General features: G+C 48.7%; 2 protein-coding genes across 2 annotated transcripts in view; both read left to right on the forward strand.

Annotated features, from left to right (window-relative positions):
* Positions 1-25000, forward strand: part of LOC307085091 (exostosin-1b-like) — a gene marked incomplete at its 5' end in the record, with an annotated part of 412390 nt that overhangs the window by 139490 nt on the left and 247900 nt on the right. The gene's annotated exons all lie outside the window — the stretch shown is intronic.
* Positions 1-25000, forward strand: part of angpt1 (angiopoietin 1) — a gene marked incomplete at its 5' end in the record, with an annotated part of 67517 nt that overhangs the window by 13182 nt on the left and 29335 nt on the right. Inside the window, 4 exons of the mRNA XM_079749768.1 lie at positions 11261-11416; positions 14028-14149; positions 16945-17177; positions 24731-24858. Coding sequence (XP_079605894.1) covers positions 11261-11416; positions 14028-14149; positions 16945-17177; positions 24731-24858 — 639 coding nt within the window. The remainder of the gene's footprint in view (positions 1-11260; positions 11417-14027; positions 14150-16944; positions 17178-24730; positions 24859-25000) is intronic.

Here is a 25000-nt window from a genome sequence, read left to right on the forward strand (position 1 = left end):
TGTGTGTGTGTGTGTGCGGTGAGTGTGTTTGACGGCCGCCGGCCCATTACGGGGGTCTGGGCGGGGGCCTCTCTGAGCGTCCAGGAGCCCTCTCCATCATCTCCACCGTCTTAATCTTCATCAGCAGCCTTCCGGCGCTTTCTTCTCTGACGGCGTGGGGACGGGGGGAGACGGTTTAGATGTTAACTCCCCTCGGGGGGGGAGACGGGTCATAACAGACCCCCCCCCCCCGCAGACAGAGGGATGTGTGAGGGATAAGGTGCGTGTAAAGCGGACGGCGGCAATGTCACTCAACCACGGATCCTCCTCCTCCTCTTCCTCTTCGCCCTCTTCCTCCTCTTCCTCCTCTTTCCCCTCATCATCCTCCTCATCCTTCTCTTCCTTCCCTTGCTCCTCCTTCCTCCTCTTTCCCCTCATTCTCTTCCTCGTCCTCTTCCTCTTTCTCCTCGTACTTATCATTGTCATCATCATCATCATCATCATCATCATCATCATCATCATCATCCTCCTTCTTGCTCCTCCTTCTCTTGCTCTCTTCCTCTTCATCCTCCTCCTCCTCCTCCTTCTCTGTCTCTGCCGTGCATGTGTCGGGGTCCGCCCATCCTTCCTTAGATTCCAGTCCAGACGTTTTGGTTTTGCAGCGGTCAGAGGTGAGGAGAGAGATCTAGACGGTGTGTTCTGAAGTGTCTCCTGATGAGTCTCTGGACTCCTTGCACTTAATGTACACACTAATGTTGTGACGTATGTTGTACGTCTTGGGACTTAAAGAATTCCACTTAGCATTGTGTAGCACCTTATCCTAGCTACCTTTGTTGTATACAGGGAATGGGTTAACCTAGTGATTGTTATTGTATTCTATAAACATCCTCCCTGTACCAACGGAGAAATATTGTCTTCCTTCTGACAAATATACTTATTGTAAGTCGCTTTGGATTAAAGCGTCTGCTATGAAAGGTGGTTGTATTTGTGTTGCAAAGCCGTTCTGTGCCCTCCCTGTCTCTGGGCCTGGAGGGTTGAGGTTGTGGTCGTGTTGCGGCGGCGGAGAGGGCGGTTTGAAGCTAGCACTGTTTGTCTCTCGGTGTATACACACTCCTGAGGAACGCCATCACAGAACCAACACAAACAAACAACCAAAAACAAGCACGGCGGGGAGGCCGTGCTTGAACACGCTCTCTCTCCCTCTCCCTTCTTCCCTCCCCTCTAGCTAACACTCTCGCTCCCTTCTACCCTCCTCTTTCTCTTACGCTCTCTCACCCTCTAGCATACTCGACCTCTGATTCTCCTCTTTCTCCCTTCTATCCCTCTTTCCCTCTCCTCATACCTCTCGCTACATTTCTCCCTCTCTCTACTGCCTACTCTCTCTCTCTGTCTGTCTGTCTGTCTGTCTGTCTCTCTCTCTCTCTCTCTCTCTCTCTCTCTCTCTCTCTCTCTCTCTCTCTCTCTCTCTCTCTCTATCTCTCTGCTGGTCTCTCTCTCTGCTGGTCTCTGGTTTCAGAGACTGTTTGAGGACCGGACCACAGGAGTTTACCCAGGCCAAACACAGTGGGCCCGTGGCTTTTAAGCTGTGGGTTCTGGGGCCAGTTGGGGGGCCCTTTGACCTGATTATTCCTGAAGGGCCACACAGGACGGCAGGGTACTGGTCTAAGGTTTAGGAGACTGCATTGGTGCATTGTAACTGACTGGAACGAGTGGAGTGTGTGCACTTTCTCTCTCTCTCTCTTCCTCAAACCCCAATTCCCATTCTCACTCTCTCGCTCTGTCTCTGTCTCTCTCTCTTGTCACCCCCCCCCCTCTCTCTCTCTCTCTCTCTCTCTCTGCCTCTTTGTCTCTCTGTCTCTATCTGTATTTCTCTGTGTCTCTGTCTCTCTCTCTATCGCTCTGTCTCTCTGTCTGCTCTCTTTCTTTGTCTCTCTCGTTGTCTCTCTCTCGTCCCGCTCCCTCTCTCCCTCCCATCTCTCTAATGATCCTAGTGAACTGTAAAACATTTCTAGATTAAACTCCTGCGCTCCTCCCGTTCCTAAACCCCTATCATGTACTCAGCCCACGAAGGAGGTTTCCCATGACTGAATGTGATTGTTGTTGTATCAGATTAAATTAATATAATGTTGCGTTTTTTGATCATCCTGTCGGCCTTCCCGGCTCCAAGTAAAACATACTTTAGCTCCGCGGCCTCTGTTCGTAGCAGACCTGCAGCCGAGCGTGTCACAGATATTAAAACCATAAATCATATATACACCCTCCCTGGGCTCTCTGCTGGTCCTCTCGTCAGCGAATGGAAACAGTAGCAGGGATTGTACGAGCTCAGGTTCGTCTGTAATACGAGACTCTAGATTTTAATGCAAGCTGTAATCGGCCGTGACATCGCCTTTCCTCGTAACCGACGGCAACAGCGGAACAAGGAGGAAGGGGGGGTTGAGGAGGAGGTTGGGGTTTGTGGATCGGAGGATATTCCCGGTTTTCTAGGTGTGGGGTCGACCAGCTGTATCCCTACTGTCTGAGTGCAGGTGGTCAGCGTGAGATGGTCATCGGTGTCCTCATTTATTTGCATTCTAGCCCCACCGAGGGGATCTGTGTAGAGGAGTTGGAAAGAGTGCCAGAGTGCACAAACATACACACGAGTACATACACGCACGTAGAGTATACACGCCAAGAGTACACAGCACGCAATCACAGAGTACGTACACACACAAAGAGAGAGAGAGAGACAGAGAGAGAGAGAGAGAGAGAGAGAGAGAATACCGAAAGGAAGAAATAAAAAACGGACTTAAAGTAAATACAAAAAAAAATAAATACTAACCAAATGCAGATGGACTCAACTCTGTTTCTCTCTCAGCGGGTCTGTCTGTCTGTCTGTCTGTCTGTCTAACTGACTTGAGGTGAAGGGAGACCGAAAGCGACAGACATTCATTCATCTTGGTCTCGCTCTCTATTCCTTTTGTGTAGAGTAACTGTCGTGTTGGTCACCATCGCCGTGGTGACCATTACCCCACCAGCGGTCTATAATGCCCACCACCCCACCGCCCAGGTCCTCTCCTTAATGGGATGTTAGGATGGGAGGTAAACACGGAGCGATGGATGATGCCATTAGCTCACCCTTGAAAAGTAAGAGAAAGAGAGAGAGTGTTTTGGCCATGATTGGCCAAAAAACTCTCTCTCTCTTTCTCATACTTTTCCTTTTTTCTTTGTGACTTTGTTCAAGTGCCTTTAGAAGAGAGGAAAGAATGGAGGCACAAGATGTCCTTAACGCCCTGCCTGCTCCTTAACGACAAGTGTGTGAGGTCACTGTCAGTTGCTTTGAATAAAACCATCTGAACGTAAATAGTAGACGTTACGTTGCAGTGGAGGATCACCGCGTATCTGCGGTAGTTCAAAAACCCTCACACCGAGATACCACAGCAGTGAAGGAAAGTTAGCTCTTCCCCAGATTACCCACAATCCTCGCTGCCACTCATTCCTCACGACAGAGTGTCTGATTCCACTATAGGTGGCTTCAGAGCAAAGCGACTGAATACTGCAAAAAACCATAATCAACCGAAGCCCCCCCCCCCCCCTAAAGCCCGCCGCTGCCCGGCCGCGGGTCGAGAGGGGGGCCAACCAGTGGTTGTTTGTTTCCTCTGCTTTCCCACGTCTTGGATGGATGGACACACTTCCTCTCCCATACCTCAGATATGGCTAATTAATCAGGAGTGGGGAGTCATTTAGGGCCCACTTTAACGGCGGGGGGGAAGCCGCCATCGTAACCGGAGCATTAATGAAAATATACATCCATACACCGGCCCCGTATTGTTTGTTTTTACGGTTGGTGACCAGAGGGGTCACATGACGGTGATGGGTCACATGACGCGATGGGGTCTCTGCGATAAGGATGTGGCCCGAGGCTGGGTTTGATTGGAGGGTGAGGGGAGAGGAGAGCAATGCCGATTGGGTAGTGGACATGCCGGAATGTGCGAGTCCGTTAAGCCAAACTACGAGCAACTTTTGATTAGGTTATTGTGCAAGAAAGATTACATCTGGAACATGGAAACCACAACACACATTTGTGATTGCCATTTGGCAATATTAGTGCATTTTAAATTTGCCATTATTCATGTATATTGGTGTATGACTTGGCTATTATATTAAATTGTTAATCAACACATTTTGCAACTGTCATTTTGCGTATCTTATCTAAAAGCTAAATCTGCTTAAATTATCCAACTATTGCAGTTTTGTAGCGAGTCAACTAAAATAAATTTCCTGTGTTCCCATGGCTACGGCTTTTGTTTCATCACCTAGTAAATGACAGTTTGATGATGAGATAACAATGACAGTTTGATGATGAAGGTACAATGACAGTTTGAGGATGAATGTACAATGACAGTTTGACGATGAAGGCCCATTGACAGCTTGATGATGAAGGTACAATGACAGTTTGACGATGAAGACACACACACACACACCCGTAACAGTGGACCAGACGCGTCCACCTCCTCTCCGGGCTCCGGCTCGTATCCGGGAGGCAGGGTAGTAACAACAAACAAGTGTCCATACAGCAAAAAAATAAAAACAAAAAAAGAAAGGAAAACATCTCGGTTGAATTCTCTCTCATGCTCCGAGCGCTGGGATCTCCGCAGGGGTTGTGAACCAAAGCACAAGGCCAAACGTGTATTTATTTGCATCCAAATGTCACAAACGGCCGGGGTTTCTCAGAGCTGGGTGGGGGGACTTCGCCAAAATTATAATTGCCCTTTTGCGGTTTTTTTGTTGTTCACCGTAGACGGATGGTCTTTCATCTTCTAAATGAGGGGGGGTGACCAGGAAACTGTTGTCTGATTTATCAGCTCTTACTGTAAACAGAAAGGGCCTGATCCACCAAGGAACACATGTCTGGTAGCCATAACACTGTCCGTCACTGTGATTTAAATAAAGGCTTCTCCTGCTATACATAGCACGGCCATTTGCTTTCTCTTATGGAGCGGTCCATTAGTGAGGATGAAAGAGGGGTGGCAGGGTGGTAGGTGCGGGACAAGGGACTTATTTCGAGGGGGTCATGTTAGTGTGTGTGAGACACCAAAGTGGGCGTATTTTCCCACAGTATACCCCCCCCAAAAAAAGTAGGTTCCCACTCCGTGAAAAAAGATTCTCGGAACCTAAAAGTGTACCGAGGGAGTTATTTTGCGTACGAAAAGAAAATCACGAGCAAATCAACTTCTCTCCTTGTTATTTTTATTGTGGTTTTTTTTTTACACATTTTTTAAACATGCACAGCAGACTAAATGAACCGTAGATGAAGGTTGTTGATCGCTTTGGGGAGGCCAAAAATCATATTTTCACACCACATACCACGCTCTATCGAGGGCTCGGACAGCCAGGAGTTAAAGTATATTCAACAAAAACAAATCAGTCTGACATAAAACACAGCCGGTGCCTGATCCACTCCGGGTTAGAGGTTGGCTTGTTATGTTTCTGCATAAAATAGCCAGCATGGGAAAACTCAAAGGTTTATGGGAATTATTTTGATGTCATTCACTTTGGTTGGTTTTCTTTACTGTTGTCGTAAAAGATCCAAACCTTTGACTAACGAAACAAAGTGAAGTGGAGAAGGAAAAGTTTTGTTTGCGTGAGTCTGGAAAAAGGCCAAGTTGTTTTTCTCATCCGTGTAAGCAATGTGGACTTCCAATAAATGTCTGCACTCGGAGCATAATTGTATAAATTGCAGTATTTTGATGTTGTGTGGGGTACAGTTGTATGGATGCACATTACGGCTTTTGAAAATGAAGTGCATGACTTGCACTTAATCAGTTAGAGAGAGAGAGAGAGAGAGAGAGAGAGAGAGAGAGAGAGAGAGAGAGAGAGAGAGAGAGAGAGAGAGAGAGAGAGAGAGAGAGAGAGAGAGAGAGAGAGAGAGAGAGAGAGAGAGACTTGTCCAGGTCTGAGCAGGACCACCCAACAGTGGTACCCTGCACTAACAAGTCTAATCCAGGGTCTTTATCTCGCCGCTATCAGCGACCATCTTAAGCTGTGTGGATGGTCTGTTTAGCTGTCTCATAACCTCTCACACTCACTCCATTGATCTAGAGACTTCAGTCTCTCTCTCCTCTCTCTTCCGGTCTTCCTCTTTCTAGTGTTTGCCTCTTTTCTTATCCTCTTTTCCTTTTCCTCTCTCTATTCATCTACACGTCTAAACTCCCTCTCTCCTGTCCCTGTCTCTATCTCCTGTCCCTTCGTCTCCCTCCCTCGTCCCTGTCTCTCTCTCTGGAGGACCACAACTATCGGGCAGTAATTGCCATAAACCATGGTGAAAGGGAGCAGAGGTCCACCATGAATCTGATCCCAGACGATCGGCCTCAGACCCAGTCTGTCTCATCATCTCTCTCATCACCCCAGGCCACCTCACTGGGAGTTCACCGTGACAAAGGAGAGCAGGGGATCTCTTTATCTTCCTTATCTGAGAACGGACATGGCTGGAGAACGACGGCCCTGCATGCCAGGCTGACACCTCTCTCTTGGATCAGGGTGTCACGGGACACGAATCAAACGCACCCGCCACCCGAGGTGTCGGATAAGAGGGACGGAGTGTGTTGGTGGTGGCAGGGCTTCTGTGGTGGCAGGAGGTCACGGCAGGAGGTGGCAGGAGAAGGGAGCGGGAGGAGAAGGGAGGAGGTGGGAGGAGGAGGGAGCAGGAGGTGAAGGGAGGAGGTGGTTAGGAGGACGGAGCAGGAGGTGAGGGGGGAAGGTGGCAGGAGAACAGAGCAGGAGGTGAAGGGAGGAGGACGGAGCAGCAGGTGAAGGGAGGAGGTGGTAGGAGAAGGGACGATCCGTTGGGGCTCGCACATTCCTGGGTTTGGCAGGAGGTGATATAAGGAGGTGCTGGGACCAGAGGGAAACCCTCCCACCTCCCAAATCGACTCCTCAGCTGAGCTCGAGCAAAATCGAGAAAACACACCGCACACACACACAGACAGACAGACAGACAGACAGACAGACAGACAGACACAGCAACCCCTGAGATAAGCTTTAGCTCAGGCTCTCAGTGGGGGATTCTTATAAAGACCAGACCCCACTGTAGCTTTAACTGTCGGCCGGGGTCCCCCCTTTATGTAAGACCGGAGCTCCGCCCCCCGGCCCTGGCAAACATCTGCATCTCCGGCTGGAGATAGCCTGGAGATAGCCCCCCCCCCACCCAGCCCCTGCACAAGGCTGCTCTTTACACATCACGCCTGGTAACCATGGTTTCCATTGTTTCCAAACATCAACATCTCCCTGCGTCCGGGTTCGGTTTCGCTGATAGATTCGGAGCGTCCATGCGTGTGGCGGCACTTGGTATTAAACCTCGGCCACGCTGTACGGAGAACTCTTAATGTAAACCACCCTCTACTAAACACATCCGTCGTCTCTAAACAACCTCCCATGTAAAGGTGAATTAATTAACAGCCATGTAAATCTTATTTATGCTTGGCCGCAGCATAACGTATATACGTCTGTTTTGATATATCTTTCTGGGGCTGATTTTTACAGCCAGGCAGCCAAAGTTATGTAAGCCTGCATGTGAGGTGTTAGCTGTGATGAGGGGCTGAACGAATCACATGACCTGAGCACCAGGGTCTGGTCCAGGCTGGACCTGAGCACCAGGGTCTGGTCCAGGGTGGGGAGAGGTGGAGGAGCGGGTCTGGTCCAAGCTATCTTTGTTGTATACGGGGAATGGGTTAACCTAGAGATGGCTATTGCTTGGCACTTTGGTCTATGAACCTCCTTACTGTACCGACAGCGATATATTGTTACGCAAATTATTGTAAGTAGTTTTCGATAAAAGTGTCTGCTAAATGCCCTGAATGTAAATGTGAATGTGGTCTGGGATCCAGTCTGCATGGGGGAGGTCATGTGTCTAAGGTTTAGGTCCGGTAGATCCTCTACCCCCAGTAGGGATTTTTGACTTTTTACCGTGTTTTTACCACCACTTTCCTCCGAAGAGACGTACAGTGCTTTGTTTCCGATGTATGTCATCGCTGAGCAGGTAGAGGGGTAAGGGCGTCTTGCTCAAAGGGAGCCTACAGGTAGACATCAGGCCTCGAACCATGAACATTCTCGTCGGGAGTCAAACTCCCAACCGCCAACACCAGCCTGCCCTGTCCACCTCAAACATTGTGACATTGGCTGTCAAGTGGCACTTTGCGGGAGCGTTTTTAGGGGTTAGGTGCACTTAGCACACAGTGATTATGTGGGACTAGAGGTATCAGTTAGAGGCCTCTAAAAGCAGGCTCAAGGGTTATTCCCCCTTCAGGAATGTCCTGGGATTCCAAACCCAGGACCCAGTTTTTTTCTTTTGTTTCTTTTGCCAGTAATTGTCAGGGAAAAGTGATTGAACAGCGTATGTTCGTTATGTCCGTTCTGGTTTGTCCACATAAATTGGTGAAAGGTTTTAATCGCAGAACAGAATGTTTAAAAAACTGTTAAACAAATAGTGAACAAAGACAAGCTCGCTGTAATCAGACCTATTACCTCCCTGTTGTCATGTTTAGAGTTACTTACAACCTCCAGGTCAAACCTCTAATTACAGGCCGCATAGATCTGCCTGACGATAAACCATAGGGCCGGTTGGTTTATGACCCATGCTTGTTCAGGTTGATCTCCAGGGCTAATAGGAAACTTACTTCATTCGTTTTCTCTGAGATGACTTGCCCAAGAGAGAGAATGCAGAGAGAGGGAATAAAGATGAACAGCCTTTCTCCTTCCCTGCTTCCACAAAGGTCCTTATTTTCACACCATGCTCGAAGACAACGCCACCTCATCAAACTTCTTCGAGGGTGTATTATACACGATAATGTGTCATCGCGTTTTTCTACTTTCGTTTTTCTCCACCATTAGGGATCCACCCTGGGATCCATTTTGGATCTGGTTGCAGGATGGAGTTTCTGTCGGCTTCTGCTCCATCAACACATGTACCTTTGGACTCAGGAGGTGTGAAACTTCCACAGCCTGCAAACAGCCACAGGGTCCCTGATCAGCGCAGATTGCTAGGCCCAAGCAGGGCAGCCATAGACGGGCTCAGGGAATGGAGAGTTTTATGAGGACTTAAGTGTGACCCAATGTGAAATCCCTATAGGGTTTTCAATTGCATGCTGGACCTTGTAGCTTCGCATATTATCTGTCCGGCGTGTATCTTAATATCCAATGGGAACTCATAGCGGCGGAGGGATTATTTCCAAATACATTATGGTCTGGCTGGTGAATGGTCAGGCAGGAGTAATCAATCATCGCTCCCTTGTTTTGGGCGCTCCACTGTTTTCATTCAAACTTCGTCAGTTTAGACGAAAGTGACACTTATATCACGTACATTGCCCCCTTGACGCACTTAAGTTCAGCAAAGGCTTGCGATGTGAAAGCCAGCCCACGTTAACTTCTGTTGGTTTCATATCTGCGCCAACGTAAGGCACCGCAAACGGCAAGAACCGAATTTTGTTAGTTGGCGACCGCAAGGTGCTAGCAACACGCTATGACTTACGTCCGTAAGCAACCGTCAGCGGACTGGTCTGATGTTATCGTTTTGTCCCGTCTGGGATCGATTGGATCATCTCAACCCGATCCCTTGATGATGTTCGTGCCGGTGAAAAATCGTTTTACGGCGAAGGAAGACGAATGTTGTTTGAGATCCGTGATTTTAATGAAGCCTCAGTCCGGTCCCGACCGCTACCTGCTGGAGATCTGCTCGGCGGTTGCGGTCGTTGCCAAGGCAATGTAACATGATTGTTCCATGATGTCTCAAGCACCCCCGCCGACCCCCGTCCTGCCCCCCGGCCGACGTGTTGCTCGCTCTAAGGCTCGTCAGAGAGAGACGACGCTCCTCTCACTCTCGCTGTGCTTTGTTTAGGAACAAATTGTCGGCTTGGGACGCCGTCCAAGAAAGACTTGGGTTTGGACGGGAGGCTGATTAGTCTGTCGTGTTTTGACTGCTGGGTGATGGGCGCCTTCTACACATCGTGTCAGTGCCTATTTCGTGTGTGTGGTTCCATGTTCATGCATATGTGCCTCTTTTAGCTGCCTGTGTGTGCGTGAATGTGTGTCTGTGTGCACGTGCGTGTGTGTGCATGCCGGTGCCTCTACCAGGTCCTCATATCCACCAGTTTACCGCGTCCTCTGGGACGACTCTGTGTTGAGCTCCTCTCTGCTGGCCTGTCAGCTAGTGTTAGCTTCACGGCTTCATAACACTGACCGCCTGTACGTTTATACACACCATCACCCTCCCACTGTTCGCTTCCTCTCTCGGTCGTCCAAAGCACACCGCTAAATACTTTCCCTCTTCAGGCACTACTTGAAACAGGTGTGGTTTTGTTTCACGCTGGGTTCTTCTGCGTATCTGTGGCGATTGTACGTTGCGTTCCGAAGCCAGAAAAAACACCACCCCCCCCGGTCACGAGCCCGCGATTAAGCACGCGACAGCGTGCGCGTTAACCGTATTTTTTGTTTTTAAAAGGTGTGCCGGTCATAGCAAGCAGAAACTTTTTCAAGAACCGAGCGATCGCGCTGATATCGGATCATATACAGCGCACCGTTTCTAAAGTAGCATCTCAACCGGTCGGGAATAGTAAATAAATATAGACTATACGATCTAACTCCTGAGCCCTATACCGTGCTGCTCGGTGATGGTTTCGGAGAGGGGGGGGAGATAAGGAGGATGAAAGTCACTTTTGCTTCAAGCCCCACTGCTGGTGGCTATCTGGGCATCTCCTGAGACTAACCGCTTACATCTGGATCCACCTTTACTGCTCTCCTACACTCTCAAACCCACAGCCCTTCCTGAACGATGGAAACGTGTGGAGCGTCGGTGTGTGTGTGTGTGTGTGTGTGTGTGTGTGTGTGTGTGTGTGTGTGTGTGTGTGTGTGTGTGTGTGTGTGTGTGTGTGTGCCTGAGTTCACGTGTGGAAAATCTCCTTATTGCCATAATCCCGAACATATAAATAGAGATAAGGGAAGGATATAAGATAAGGCGTTTTGTGTTTGCATAGGTGTGTCTGTGTGAGTGTGTGTGTGTGTCAGCCCGTGTCTTTGTGTGTATGTGTGAGTGTATGTATGTGTGTGTGCGCCTGTGGTCGTGTTTGTGCGCGTGTGCGTGTGTGCGCGGTCGCATACATGCACGTGCATGTACGCTTAACCTAGAGAACGGACACTGTGACTAAAGCTTCTCTTTCTCTACCTCTCTCTCTCTCTCTGTCTCTCTCTCTCTCTCTCTCTCTCTCTGTCTCTCTCTCTCTCTCTGTCTCTCTCTCTCTGTGTCTCTGGGCAGATCGAGAGCTACATCAGGGAGAGCATGAAGACAGAGATGGCTCAGCTACAACAGAGCGCCGTCCACAACCACACGGCTGCCATGTTGGAGATGGGCACCAACCTGCTGTCCCAGACGGCCGAGCAGACCCGGAAGCTGACCGACGTGGAGACGCAGGTACTGGGACGCCCCCAACCACCGATCAGACACCTGCTGTATTTTACATGTTAGTCTCATCGTGGTAGCCTGGCTATTGCCAGACCAAGCTCAATCGTAGATCGCATGTTGGTCTGGGGAGGCTGCTGTCATTTTCTTCAACACAAGAGGCGTGATCAACGGGCGTAGTTCAAATGGCTCTGAATGCAATTGGCTGCTTGCCGTCGCTTCCCTGTCGTCGTTGTATTAAACCACCCAATAGCACGCCAGGGGGAAAAGCCAGCTTGGTGATTGGTACAAAAACGAATCGGAAGAACAAAGAAATGTATTGCTCGTCTCCATACCCTTCTTCGGGGCGAATTCAAATCGCCAGCAGAATGGGCTGGGGGTACCCAGTCTAACCTTCTCCACCATTACGGATCCACTCCCGGACCCATTTTGGATCTGGTTGCAGGATGGCGTTTCTGTCACCACACTTAAGTTAAGACTCATGAGGTGTAAAGCATCAACAGCCACAATGTCTCAGATCAGCTAGATTGTAAGGCCCAAGAAGAGAAGCCAATAGACAGTCTTATAGGGGCCGGGGGGACTTATGAGGACCAGTACTAAGTGAGACCCAATACAAAATGTTGAATTGCAAGTGGAACTTGCTGCTTAGCACATTATGCATCCGGCTTGTATCTTAATATCCAATGGGAACTCATAGTGGTGGAGGAAACATTTCCAAAGACATTACGGTCTGGCTGGTGAATGGTCAGGCAGGCGTAATCAATCATCGCTCCTCTGTTTTGGGAGCTCAACATTCCCTGTTTTCGTTCAGATTTTGTAAGTTTAGAGTTGTTTGATTAGTGTGGGATTAGCCGACTGTAGTGGGATTCTCAAACTTGGTATTAACACAGTAAGAGTTAGTGGTTCAATTCCCACAGTGGAAGACAAAGTTCTTCATCCTGTCATCCTACACGGAAACCTCTCCTTTCTCCTCCCCTTCTCCTCGCTCTTTCCCTGTCGTCTCTTTAATCGGACACGATTCACAGCTAATACCCATACAGTTCATTCAGGAACAGGTTGTTACTTCTACCTACCTGTAGCCTACCGGTTCGTTTTCAGACACACCGGGAATCAAACCCGCGGTTCGGGAGGCGAATCCCCCACGACAGCCACTGCCTCCATCAGCCAGCGTTACGAACCAAGCCGATACGTCGCTCGCCCCATTTCCCCTTCTATTCATATTCCCGCTCCCCTACCAAGTTCCAAAGCGGCGGTCCGACCCAAAGACAACACGGACGCGGTTAAACTCCACGGCGTTGCTAAGTGATGTGCCAGAGCTGCTTCTTCTCTCCAGTCTTTTCTTTACAGAGACGCGGGCGATGTGAAGTGAAGGCGGTGGAATGTTATTACGCCGACGACCGCTAAAAGCAGAACTGTTTGCCGGGCTAAAAGCGTTTAACAACACGTCCTTAAAGTCGCGCTGAGTGCTACCATATGGGAAGACATGAGCGTGGTGGAAGAGAGGCCGTTATTGTTTAATGGTTTGGATCCATACCGTTTCTTAAAAGCACGTAAAAGTTTTTTTATTGAGAAGCATGTCGTCTGATCTGTTTTTAAAAGACGGGTGCGTTGTCACGGATGACAGCTAGGGCCAGTAGGGCCCTCTGTGAGAAGATTCACTGGAATAGATTTCACGGGCGAAACCGTCTGGCTGATCTGTACGTTTACGGATCTGTAACTGTAGATTTCTGTTACTGCATACCTGTGGGATTATATAGGTTTTATAGCTTATTTTAAATTCCTATAACCTCTATTTTACTATACATCTGAGTGACAATATAGCCATATTACTATGCTTTCTTTTGTGACTATATCTGATAACTTTGTCTTAAAAAGTTGGAGCATATAATTGTAACTTGAAGACTTATAAACTACTGTATTCTTTATATAATATATACTTATACACATACACACCTATAACCCCTTCCTCACTATGAATCATATGCTTGTGGTGCAATGAAGGCATAACTATAAACTCAATGTAGCGTTCTAAGTATTTCTCCGTCTGACTGTAGATCTGTACGGACAGTATCTGATAACCATATGTCTGTGTGTCTGTCTGTGTGTGTGAGGCAGGAGAGTGTAGTGGGGAGGGACTGAGTTTGAACCCATATGCCCACAGTTTAGTCTTCTGTACCCTGTATGTTTCCATCAACAAAGTGCCGTAGCCTGCTCTATCGCAGAGAGCCGGTCAAGTTACATCTAAAACAACCAGTGACGTTGGATAAATGTGTGCTAAATCTCTTAATACTAAATGGCTGACTAGGACACCATTTGGCACAATAATATGGATTTCTACATGATCATGTGATTATCTGAGCCAATCAGATAAGATGTTCTGTGTTTATCTGAGATGCAAACAGTCGACGTCACATCAGAGGAACCAGACATTAGAAGGACTTAGAGAAGGTTTGAAATTCAGATGTGAGAAAAAAGTTTTACTTTTGTGTGTGTGTGTGTGTGTGTGTGTGTGTGTGTGTGTGTGTGTGTGTGTGTGTGTGTGTGTGTGTGTGTGTGTGTGTGTGTGTGTGTGTGTGTGTGTGTGTGTGTGCGTGCGTGCGTGTGTGTGTGTGTGTCTCCCCAGGTCCTGAACCAGACGTCCCGGCTGGAGATCCAGCTGCTGGAGAACTCTCTGTCCACCAACAAGCTGGAGAAGGAGCTGATGGTGCAGACGAATCAGATCAGCAAGCTGCATGACAAGAACGGGTGCGCATGCCCACCCACTTGAACGCACACTCTCACACGCACACTTCTTCTCTCACCCACGCACACACTCGCACAATCGTGCACACACTCTCTTTGAGACACATACATACACATTATTGAACTTGAACCTTGCTGAAAAGAGACTCCTGGTTTGATTGGATGCAGGCTGAGATGTAATGTAGCAGACATGACTCCGCATAGGCCTTCACATGACTCAGCAGTCACTTCCTGACTCTTCCTCTGTCAGGCTGAGCCGCTCTTTAGTACACTGCTAGAAAGCCTTAAGTCTAGCCGCTCTCTAGTTACTATTTATTCATCAGGCTTTTTAATAGCAGCTTATGGTGGATTCAGATACATGAGATACATGTCATTTATGAGCAGTAATGGGTTAGGTCATTGGAGATCAAACCCAGAACCTTTCAACTGGGGCACAAACGTTTGCGAAAATATTCTAAAATCAAAAATAGGTTCATTGCCTTTCATTTTCGATTGAGAGCTTCATAAGAGACAGCATTCTGGCAGAAGGCAGAATGTTTATATATACGATAAAGGCAGAATTACTTTCATGGATTTCAACTGGAAAACTACATTTCAGTTGACCGTCAGTAAAAGATTGACGAAACGGTCTCTCTTACTTCACCTTTTAAGTGTGTGTAAGTTATGTTGCAAGGAACATGAGGCGACCACGACCTGACACATGCAATTGCAGCTCTTTCATACAACCGATGTAATCGCTGAGTTTCCCTCCATTACTGCAGCGTTCGGTCCAAAACTATACTGGGGAACCACCGCAGGTTGAACAGTAGAACCCACAAGGGGTCACCGCAACAATGCAATAACCAGCCACCGGTCCGTCAGAATACGCACTCTATGGTCCTGCCTTATCATTACCGCAAAGAACTGAAACCCAAGCAGATATGGTTACAAACCTACTAGAAACCACTCCTTACGTTGTTTGAAGCAAAAGAATCACACACATTTCGAAAAACCATCAAGGATTGACTTGAAATCCCATAATTACTAAATGACTGCAATCTCATAATCCGACAGAGACTGAAAGTCCTTAACATTGAAAAAACATAATCATTACTCAAACTAAATCTTTGCTCAAAATAAAACCTTCTCAACACAACCTTATCCAAAACCATGTTCTTCCATTGTTTCATCACCATAGCCCCATACATCAAAAAGTCAGTGTGGCTTTATACTAGGGCTGGCCCGAATGCCATTTTTCAGGCTTTGAATACTCATTGGTTTTTCCGAGTGAATACTCGTTCCAGAAAAACACACCAAAACAACAATAATATTCCCTATATACTCCCTGGAACCGATTGACAGTATCTGCATATTTTGTTAAAGTTTTAATAGCTTTTGAATGTTAATTAGTAGGCCTAAGTAAGTTGGAGTTCCGTACTTTTTGCCCCGTGGAAGCAAACACCTGTTGTTCCGTTCCAAATCAGCTATCCTCTCTGCCATCTCAGCCCTTACGGGAGATTTTCAATTCATCCTGGAACGTGCACCTTTTCAGGGAATTTGTAAAATAAATCCATAACAAATACCATATATTGATTGTCTTATGTGTCCATATTATATCCATTATATTGACCGGGTATTCCCAAGACGCTCACGCTCTGCAGCAAGCCAGTCACAGTTGATGGGCGCGGTGCTGTACAGCGAACGTAAACAAACCCCTAAGCTAAGGTTAGCATTTTGATAAGCATTACTTTCCCTCCCGAGATCCCGCTAATGTTGTGTTATAAAGTTAAGGGAAACAAGATATCTATTCTTCCTCCACCAGGAAGAATAGATATAGTGTCGCTTATAGTTTGCCTCCCTCGCACTGGTAACGAAACGTAGCATACAGCTACATTGATCATTGATCAATTGAAAATGTTTCCAAACTGAAGATTTTTGGGGCATTTTGAACCAGCTCCTTCAATGTCTATGTTGAAGTAAGTGCGCTCACTGCGCTGCGCTCAGCGGTGAGGTGATGGATGCGCTGTGACACTTGTAATGTAATATCCTCCTAAATGAGCAATATACTACTACTACTACAATATTACTAACTTTCATATCCCAAATATTATATTATTTGCTGACATTATGTTGCAGTTCTAGCTTCTTGCAAAAAACGAAGCTCCAAATACTGTTTTAAGCTTTGAATACTAATTTTCCGAACGAGTATTCGAATATTCGAATAATTCGGGCCTCGGGACTTGCAGCTTTATTGCCACATGACTCTACTCCTGCTATGCATTTACACATCGCTTTTCTACCCAGTGGCTACTGAAAGCGCTTTACAATATTGCCTCACATTCACTCATAAATGCACACATTCACACACGGCGGAGTCAACCACGCAAGGCGACAGCCAGCTGGTGAGGAGCAGTCAGGGTGAGGTGTTTGCTCAAGGACACCTCGACACTCAGCTAGGAGGAGCCGGGGATCGAACAAGGAACCTTCAGGTTACCTGCCATCCCCCACTACCTCCTGATTCACATGCCATGTGAGAACAGAGTTATTAAAGCCGGTGGAATCGTTGGATTGCGGGCGTCCCCCACAAACACAACAGACGTAGAGTACTACTAAACGGTTCTTCACTGTACTCAGAGAAGTGGCTTTGATGGGTTATTAACAAGGAGTGGGGAGGTCAACAACTAGTTAATCAAAACAAACTAGGAACCTTCCGGTTACCAGCCAACCAGCTCTTCCTCTTGAGCCAGTGCCGCCACTGTCGCCCTAAGACCACGCTTTTATTTTCCCCACCATCTTGCATCCCCTCCCGATCCTTCCAGGCTGCTGGAGCAGAAGATGCTTGAGATGGAGGTGCGGCACCAGGACGAGCTGGAGCGCCTGCGGCTGGAGAAGGGCAGCCTGCAGTCCCTGGTGGGCCGGCAGACCGGGGTCATCAAGGAGCTGGAGACCCAGCTGAACCGCGCCACCGGGAACAGTACCGCCCTGCAGAGGCAGCAGCAGGAGATGATGGACACGGTGACCAACCTCATCAGCCTCTGCTCCAAGGATACAGGTAAAGGCCTGGCTGCATGCTAGTGTGCTAACCATGGAGGTAAAGGGTTAGGGGCCACTGGCTAGCGTGCTAACTACAGAGATGTAGGTGTGAGCCTTGCAGCAACCTGGGTTCAAATCGTACTTGTGGTCCACTATTGTACATTCATACCGTTTATTTGATCACAATATTCCCAATACGCCTAAATGTGACCAATGTTTGACCCTTGGTCTTCACTGTAAGGAACAAAACACCGCCTAGTGCACAGTGGCAACACAAACTTTAGTGACCCGGGTTTGAGTCAAACCTATATCCAATGTTCCTGTTTATCATTACTCACACATCGTAGGTGGTCTGTCTTGGCTGTCATGATGAAAAGGCACAAAACTTGCGAACCATGTAGGTGTTACGCCATGTATAGACTAAGCATTCTTAAGTCGTTCCTTCTCTCTCTTTCAACCCACTTTCCGGACTATGTTCCGAGTCTTGTTTTTTTTCCTCTGTAAAGCACACTGCTTGATGTAAGAAATGCGCTATACAAATACAATTGCCTTGCCTTGTTTCTAAAGTGTCCAAGAGCCCATTTAAACATTTCGGGCTGGGTCTAGGTCTTTAGATCTTCCAGGTTGGGTGGGAGGCGATAGAAGGAATCCCTTTCTCAAAGTCTAAAACTCTGTCTTGAGGGAGAGTTCAGGCTTGGAAACATGTGAGGGTGTTTGGAGATGTTATGGGTGTACATAGCTTATTCAAGATCAACTTTAATTAAAGGCTCATGAGCTGCACTTAAAGACTCAAGGAAATAAGAAAACAAAGACAAACAATTAGCACAAAACATCTGTGAGATATCTGAAATAATCCTCCATTCCGATAAATACCAGCATGGACATTTCACCGTGCCGAGTAAGGTATCCACAGATGAAGACATCATCTGGCAGTGAATGAACCCATCTGCTTCAGGCCCTCTCTCCGTCTCCACACCACCCCAGCGTGGGAGCTCTACTCATAGCCCTGGCCTCCTCCCCAGCCCGACGGGGGGCTGTTTTTACAATAGCGCCACGTCGTATTAACCTGTGAAACAACCGCTTAGCGCCTGAGTGAAACGGGAAATCCTCCCCCATTAAGAGTCATTAACGCTGCCCACTTTTCCCCGTCTCACTCTGTCTGTAAAAACAGGAGACGCAAACCTCTCCTTTGAGCTCTGGGTTTGAACCAGACAGCAATGTGACCCCCCCTCTCCCGGGGTCAGTTCAATATGGGGAACGCATTACCCTCCACCATCCGAGCCGTTTAACCCAGCGCCCCCTGCCAACTTCACCCCCCACCCCCATCACCAAACCCCACTTGATCCCAGTATGGTCCTCAAATCCCACTGGGCACAGATGTCTGCGGTGGGTTGGGGGGGAGGGGTACTAGAGGAAGCATGCCCCCTCTTCTTACGTCTCATCCAACAATATCCCATCGAGAAGCCTAGCGACCCCACAATCGTTCCCTGGGGTACGCCGCTAGTCAGGAAGCCGGGGGGGGGGGGGGGGGGGGGGGGGGACTTCAGGGAGACTAGGTCGCTAGTTCGATCCCCAGCTCCCCAGCTGGTTGTTGATGTGTCCCTGAGCAAGACACTTAACCCTAACTGCTCCTGACGAGCTGGCTGTCGCCTTGCATGGTTGACTCCGCCGTCGGTGTGTCAATGTGTATATTAACCGATGTAAGTCGCTTTGGATAAAAACGTCTGCTAAATGCCCTAATTGTAATTGTAATTGGGAGACGTTCTAGACGGAGAGAAGAAGATGGGGTTGTGGCTGATTATGAGTTACACATGCCTTGTGTTAATCATCCCTCCCACCCCCCCCCCCCCCCCCCCCCGCCCCCATCCCCTCCATCTTTGCTTTAATGTCTTCTGCGATGAAATGTCACAGGTGGCCTCTTTTACAGTTGCAAAAGAGAGGTCGGCTCGTCTTGTTTTTACAGCCTGTAGTTCCATTCCTACTCTTCGTTTTCCCTTTGACTCCACTAATCGCTGTGGTGATTCGTCTCTTCAGGCCGTTTAGTGAAGTCTTTAAGTCGTTTGGTTCTAGAGACACGCTGAAGACCGGAAGTGAAGCCGTTTCGGTGCTCTCGCTCGGACAGATGAAGCAGAAACAAACTCCCAACTGCCAAGCAAAGACCCGTCAATATTTACATTTCTTTCTCCAGTGTAGCCGCTGCCGCCGCTATCAATCCAGCTCTCCCTGCAGGAGGTCAGGGGGGGTGCTCCGGCCTTCTCCCCCCCGCCCGGGCTGATTTGTGTTATGACCACCAGGGCGTGATGACGGCTGTCGGCTGCATTTCATGGTGTCACTCTTGTTGTCAAACGTGTTTCCTCCCTGTCACTTCTGTGGTCACGGTGTCAGGGGGAGTGGTCCGCTGTCATCCTGGATCTCTCTCTCTCTCTGTCTTTCTCTCTCTGTTTCTGTCTGTCTGTCTCTCTCTGTTTCTGTCTGTCTCTCTCTGTCTCTCTCTCTTTCTCTCTCTCTCTGTTTCTGTCTCTCTCTCTCTCTCTCTCTGTCCCTCTGTGTGATTCTCAGGGGGGTAGAACCTGCCTTCTAGTAACCAGAAGCTTGCTTTTACGACACACTGCTCCTGTTAGCCGAGTGTCGAGGTGTCGCTGAGCAAGGCACCTGCACCACACCCCATGAATGTATGTATGAACGTGAGGCAGGACACGAGAAGCCCTTTTAGCAGCAACAGGCTCAAGCAATCGAATAAAGTTGCTCTGTGCGTGGTCTCTCCTCCCTGCCTCAGGGTGGTGCTGGTGGGGCTGAGCTGGCTGCAGAAGGTCAAAGGTTGGCAGGAATAAGTCAAATCCTAATGATCCCTGGGGGACGGCCTGGCCGACAGAGGTGCGACCGGACTCACAGCACAGTGTGGGGTCCTCTTTCGCTTTTGTTTTGCCATGCTGGGGGGAGAGAGTGGAAAGAGTTGATGCGAAAGAAATGGCCTAAACGGCTCAACTATTTGCTACGGTTATTCACCTCTTCTGGCCATTTAGTGGAGTTGTTTGGTTCTGGAGACTCACTGAAGAAAGGAAACAAAGCCGCTTCAGTGGTTTTGCTCGGATAGATGTAGCAGAAACAACTCTTTCCAACTGCTATGTCATGACACATCAATTTCTGTTTCTCTCTCTCTCGCTCCGTCTGTCTGTCTGTCTGTCTGTCTGTCTGTCTGTCTGTCTGTCTGTCTGTCTGTCTGTCTGTCTGTCTGTCTGTCTGTCTGTCTGTCTGTGTCTCTATCTCTGTCTCTCTCACTTTTTGTTTTGCAATGCGGGGAGAGAGTTGGAAGAGTTGATGCCAGAGCAATGAGGGATACTGCTGTACCTTTCGTCATAATGAAAACACGCATACACACTCAAACCGTGTGAGAGTGGATTCCGTGTTTTCTTTTGAACAAAGGGCCCCAAAAATGTACTCTCATGGAGTGGTGACACACTCACGCTCTTGTTTTGAAAGCAATACTCGAGCATTTCCTCCTCAACACTGGAACACAAATCAGCATTGACAGTTACAGTTGCTCCGGGGCAGGAGCCGAAATGGCAATTGGAACACACTCGATGTCCCACTAAACATTTTAATATTACCCATCTAGAGAGGTCTCTGCTGCCTCTTTACTCCTATTGGAGCCTTAAAGACGTCCGTTGCCGTAGTGATGCCCAGCAGACATCTTTGATGTGGCCAGATGGTGGTTTTCTGGGGGTCTTGTTTAGCTTGTGATCTTTGACTGAAGCTTGTTGGAGTGAAATGAGCCACGTACGGTTATTAACTGTAATCGACCTCGGGCTTCGGAGCCCCCCTCAAACTCTCTGGCCGCTGAATATGATATTTTTTTTTTTTTACATGGTTCTCATTTACACTCTTCCATTACAGTGGAAAGTGAAGAGCATCCATCAATGTTGCGGTCCCCAGAATAGGTCAGATTGCTACGGTTACTTGCACTGATTTGTTTCTGTTTCTTTTTATAAGGGAGAGCACTGAAATTGCAATCATAACCGCAGACAGAGTCCCGCGTAATAAATCATAGAATGACCTCCATTAACATCCCCTAATGACCAGAGTTCTTCTCACTGGTCTTCAAGCCCTGCTGGAGGATTGGCTCCATGGCAGGGGGACTTGACACCTGATGGTTCCATTACTGAAGCAGTTATGGTTCCTTAGCTACGATGTTTATGTCGGCCAGGTCATTGTCCAGGTTCGAGGTCCAAGACATTACATAGACCCCATAAAAACCCAATCAACTGCCTGGGTTTTGAAACCCTTAATTCTGTTATACATCTCTTGGTGAACGTTATGACGGAAAAAAAACCTTGTGCTAAAAGTTCAAATTGATTCATATTTCGAGAACATTTTATTGCATGGATGGATTATATTTCATATTCCATTGTGTCAATAGAGATATGCTGCTCATATTGTATAGCTTAGAATTAGCTTTTAAGCATACTTTAGATATAGATAAATCATAAAGTAAACACAATCGTAAAGCATAAAGTGTGAAGCATAGCTATGACTGTTCTGGCTCACGTTATCCGTGGTGGATATTTAGCGACCGATTTCAGTTATGGTCTCGCTCGACGACTCGCTGTAAACTCTCTGTATCTGCACATCGATTGGTTGCCGGTAACCTAGCAAACTAATGTGTGTGTCAGGCATCCGACAACAAACAAAAACCATTCCACCGAGACAAGACAGTTCAAATTAGTAGCGGTTGGCCTTGAAACGAGTGGTTCTGCTGGAGGTCGAGATAAGCCGCTGATGACGCTCCATTAGGGCCGAGTTAAAGGCTCCATCACGCTTTCTTCTGCCTCAACATCTGGCATTGCTGACGTGGTACACAATCAACTGACTCTGTGTTTATGCTGTACGGCCGCAGTGAACCGCTCTGAAGTGAATCAAGATTCTGGTATTTTTTCTTCCCCCCCCCCCTTACCAAAATAGTTTTGCCAGCTAAAGGGCTGATCACATAGAACAGCCTTTTTTAACCCACTCTGCTATTGTTTTCCTATTGTGCTCTAAAGAAAAAACAGAAGCACATCAACGGCTAGTATGTTGATGGGAAGAACGTCAACAGCAAGTAGCACAGCATACGCTGTTGACTACTTGCTGTTGCTACTGTTGCAACTTGCCGTTGACTTCCTTGTGTTTGGCTAGCACAGCACAGCAACCTTTTGGCTCACACAGCACAACAACCTTTCAGCTAGCACAGGACAGCAACCTTGCTGTAGACGTCCTTCTGCTTTTTAGCTAGCGTTAGCCTCTTCATTGGTCCATTTGGACCGCCCTGCGTCGGTTGCGACGTGGTTCCGTGTGACCGACCGCCTATCTTAAGTGCGCGAGTGGGTCAACGCTGCGACACTTTTATGGCAGGGTCACTGATTTATGCCCACTCAACAGCCCCCTGCTTGTCCTTTCACATGCTCCCCTCTCTGACTATGGGAGTCCCCCGCTGAACCACCAAGGATTTGTCTCTAAATAAATATCAGAGGGGATCCATCATACTCTGGTCGAAGGCCGGAGTCGGAGTGGGGGGGGGGGGGGGGAGCGAGCGAGAGAAGGAAGAGGAGAAGGAGCAGAAGAGGGAGCTTGAGAAGGAAAAGGAGAAAGGGGGAGAAAAGGGAGGTTAAGGAGGAGGAGGCGGGTGAGGAAGTGGGAGGAGCTGGAGGAGGAAGAGGAGGACATGCAATAGGAGGAGGAGGAAAGGGGCTTAACATGGCCCAACCTCTGGCCACACACCCACTCCCTCCCTGGGAGACGTCTCTCTCTCTCTCTCTCTTTTTCTCTCTCTCTCTCTCTTTCCCCCCCCCCCCCCCACAGCGGTCGGGAAATAATTGAGCTGGGACGTGTCGGATCAAGTACCAGTGAGATGTGGCCCCCTGGAGAGAACACCTCCCTGGCCCCTGCTAACTCTAACCCCCACCTCCCCTGCCTGACACAGCGGCCCTTTCTTGTGCTGGGGTCCGCGGCGCTGGGGGCCCCAGCTCTGTCAGTCCGTCGCCCCGGGAGACCCCATGTCAACCGACACGCGATACTTTAGTCAACAAAATGGCCGGCGATGGAACTCCCATCGTCAGATCAGCGGGCCGCTGCTGTGTGTCCGAGACGGAGCTCGGTGGGGGAGAGAGGGGGAGAGAGGGGGAGATCTGAGAGAGGGCTCAGGGTCAGTGGACCTTGCCTCTCCTTCCCTCCTTCCCCCCCCCGCCCCGGCCCACCCATCAACTCCCCGCAGTAGAAGCAACGAGGTGTAAATTGAGGAGAGAGTCTCGTTCGGGAGATGAGAGGAGAGGAGGTGAGCTGAGGGGGAGAGAAGGGGAGGGAGGGGGAGTGCGAGAGGGAGGGGAGGAGGAGAGGAGATATAAGAGGAGGAGGAGGGGGAGAGGGAGGGGAGCAGGAGGAGGTGAGCCCAGGGGCAAGGGTGGGGGAGAGAGGGGAGCAGGAGGAGAGGAGAGGGAGGAGGAGGAGAGGAGATAGATGAGGAAGGGGAGGGGAGGTGGTCGAAATTGGAAAGGGATTCCCATCGATGAAGCAAGGGTGGCTTGAGAAGGTAAATACAAACCACTTGTTATAACAGGAACTGGAGACGTATAGCTCGTAGGTCTTCGTACAGGCTGCTCGGTTTGAGAGTACGGCCGTCGTAATCATGTGCAGATGGCGGCTACCTACGCAGCTGTCTCTCTGATAGGAGGAGAGGCGTTGTGGTGTCAGTTTGAGTCAATCCCTCTTGCTGGCCGGGTGTCTCTCCAAGGCTGGAAGCCCTCAGATGCTATCTGGTGGTCAGAGGACCTCCACAGGGGGTCCTACTCTGCTTCTGACCCGGTTCCTCTCATCTCCTGTCCATTCCCCTCCTCCTCTGAGATGGGAGATGTAAACCACCGATGGATGGAAACGTTTGGCGCCTGACGAAGGAAAACATTGGATGGATGATGGATGAGTGGGATGTATTTATTACATCTATTTATTGAATCACAAAGGTTCTGGGATCAAGCCCAACGTACATCGTGCCAATCCCAAAATATTTTGTCTTTGTCTGACTTCATCGTCAAGGGTGAAACATGGTTTTGAGTTTGAAACCAGAGCAGGGTTTTCAAAGTTGTTGGGTTGCTTCTTCGTCATGAAGAGTGAGACATGGTTGTGAGTTTGAAATGCAACCAGGCATTAACTCTAGATGTTTGGTGACAGCCTCATCTTAAGTGAAGAGTGAGACATGGTTGTGAGTTTGAAACCAAGCAGGTACTGACTCTAGGCGTTTGGTTGCAGCCTCGTCTTCGTATTGAAGAGTGAGACATGGCTGTGAGTTTAAAACGCAAACAGGTACTGACTCTAGATGTTTGGTGACAGCCTCATCTTAAGCGAAGAATGAGACATGGTTGTGAGTTTGAAACCCGAGCAGGTACCGACTCTGGTTGTGAAGAGTGAGACCTGGTTGTGAGTTTGAAACCTGACCAGGTACTGACTCTAGGTGTTTGCTTTTCTCTTTCCTCATGAAGAGTTTGAAGCGGTTGTGAGTTTTAAACCAAGCAGGTACTGACTCCTGGCGTTTGCTTTCCTCCCCAGCGGTGCCCAACAGCACCAAGAAGACAGAGGAGGACAAGAAGCACAGAGACTGCGCTGACGTCTACCAGGCGGGCTTCCGCAAGAACGGCGTCTACACCATCTACATCACGCCCCAGGAGACCAAGAAGGTGAGGCGATCAGTCCAGGGCGGTCCGGTCTAGGGCGGTCCGGTCCGGTCTAGGGCTGTCCGGTCCAGGGCGGTCCGGTCCGGTCCAGGGCTGTCCGGTCCAGGGCTTCTGTCATAGCTGCTGTTATGGCCCATAGATCCAC

This window comes from Pollachius pollachius (assembly GCF_949987615.1).
Source record: "Pollachius pollachius genome assembly, chromosome: 13".
NCBI classification, from domain to species: Eukaryota; Metazoa; Chordata; class Actinopteri; order Gadiformes; family Gadidae; genus Pollachius; species Pollachius pollachius.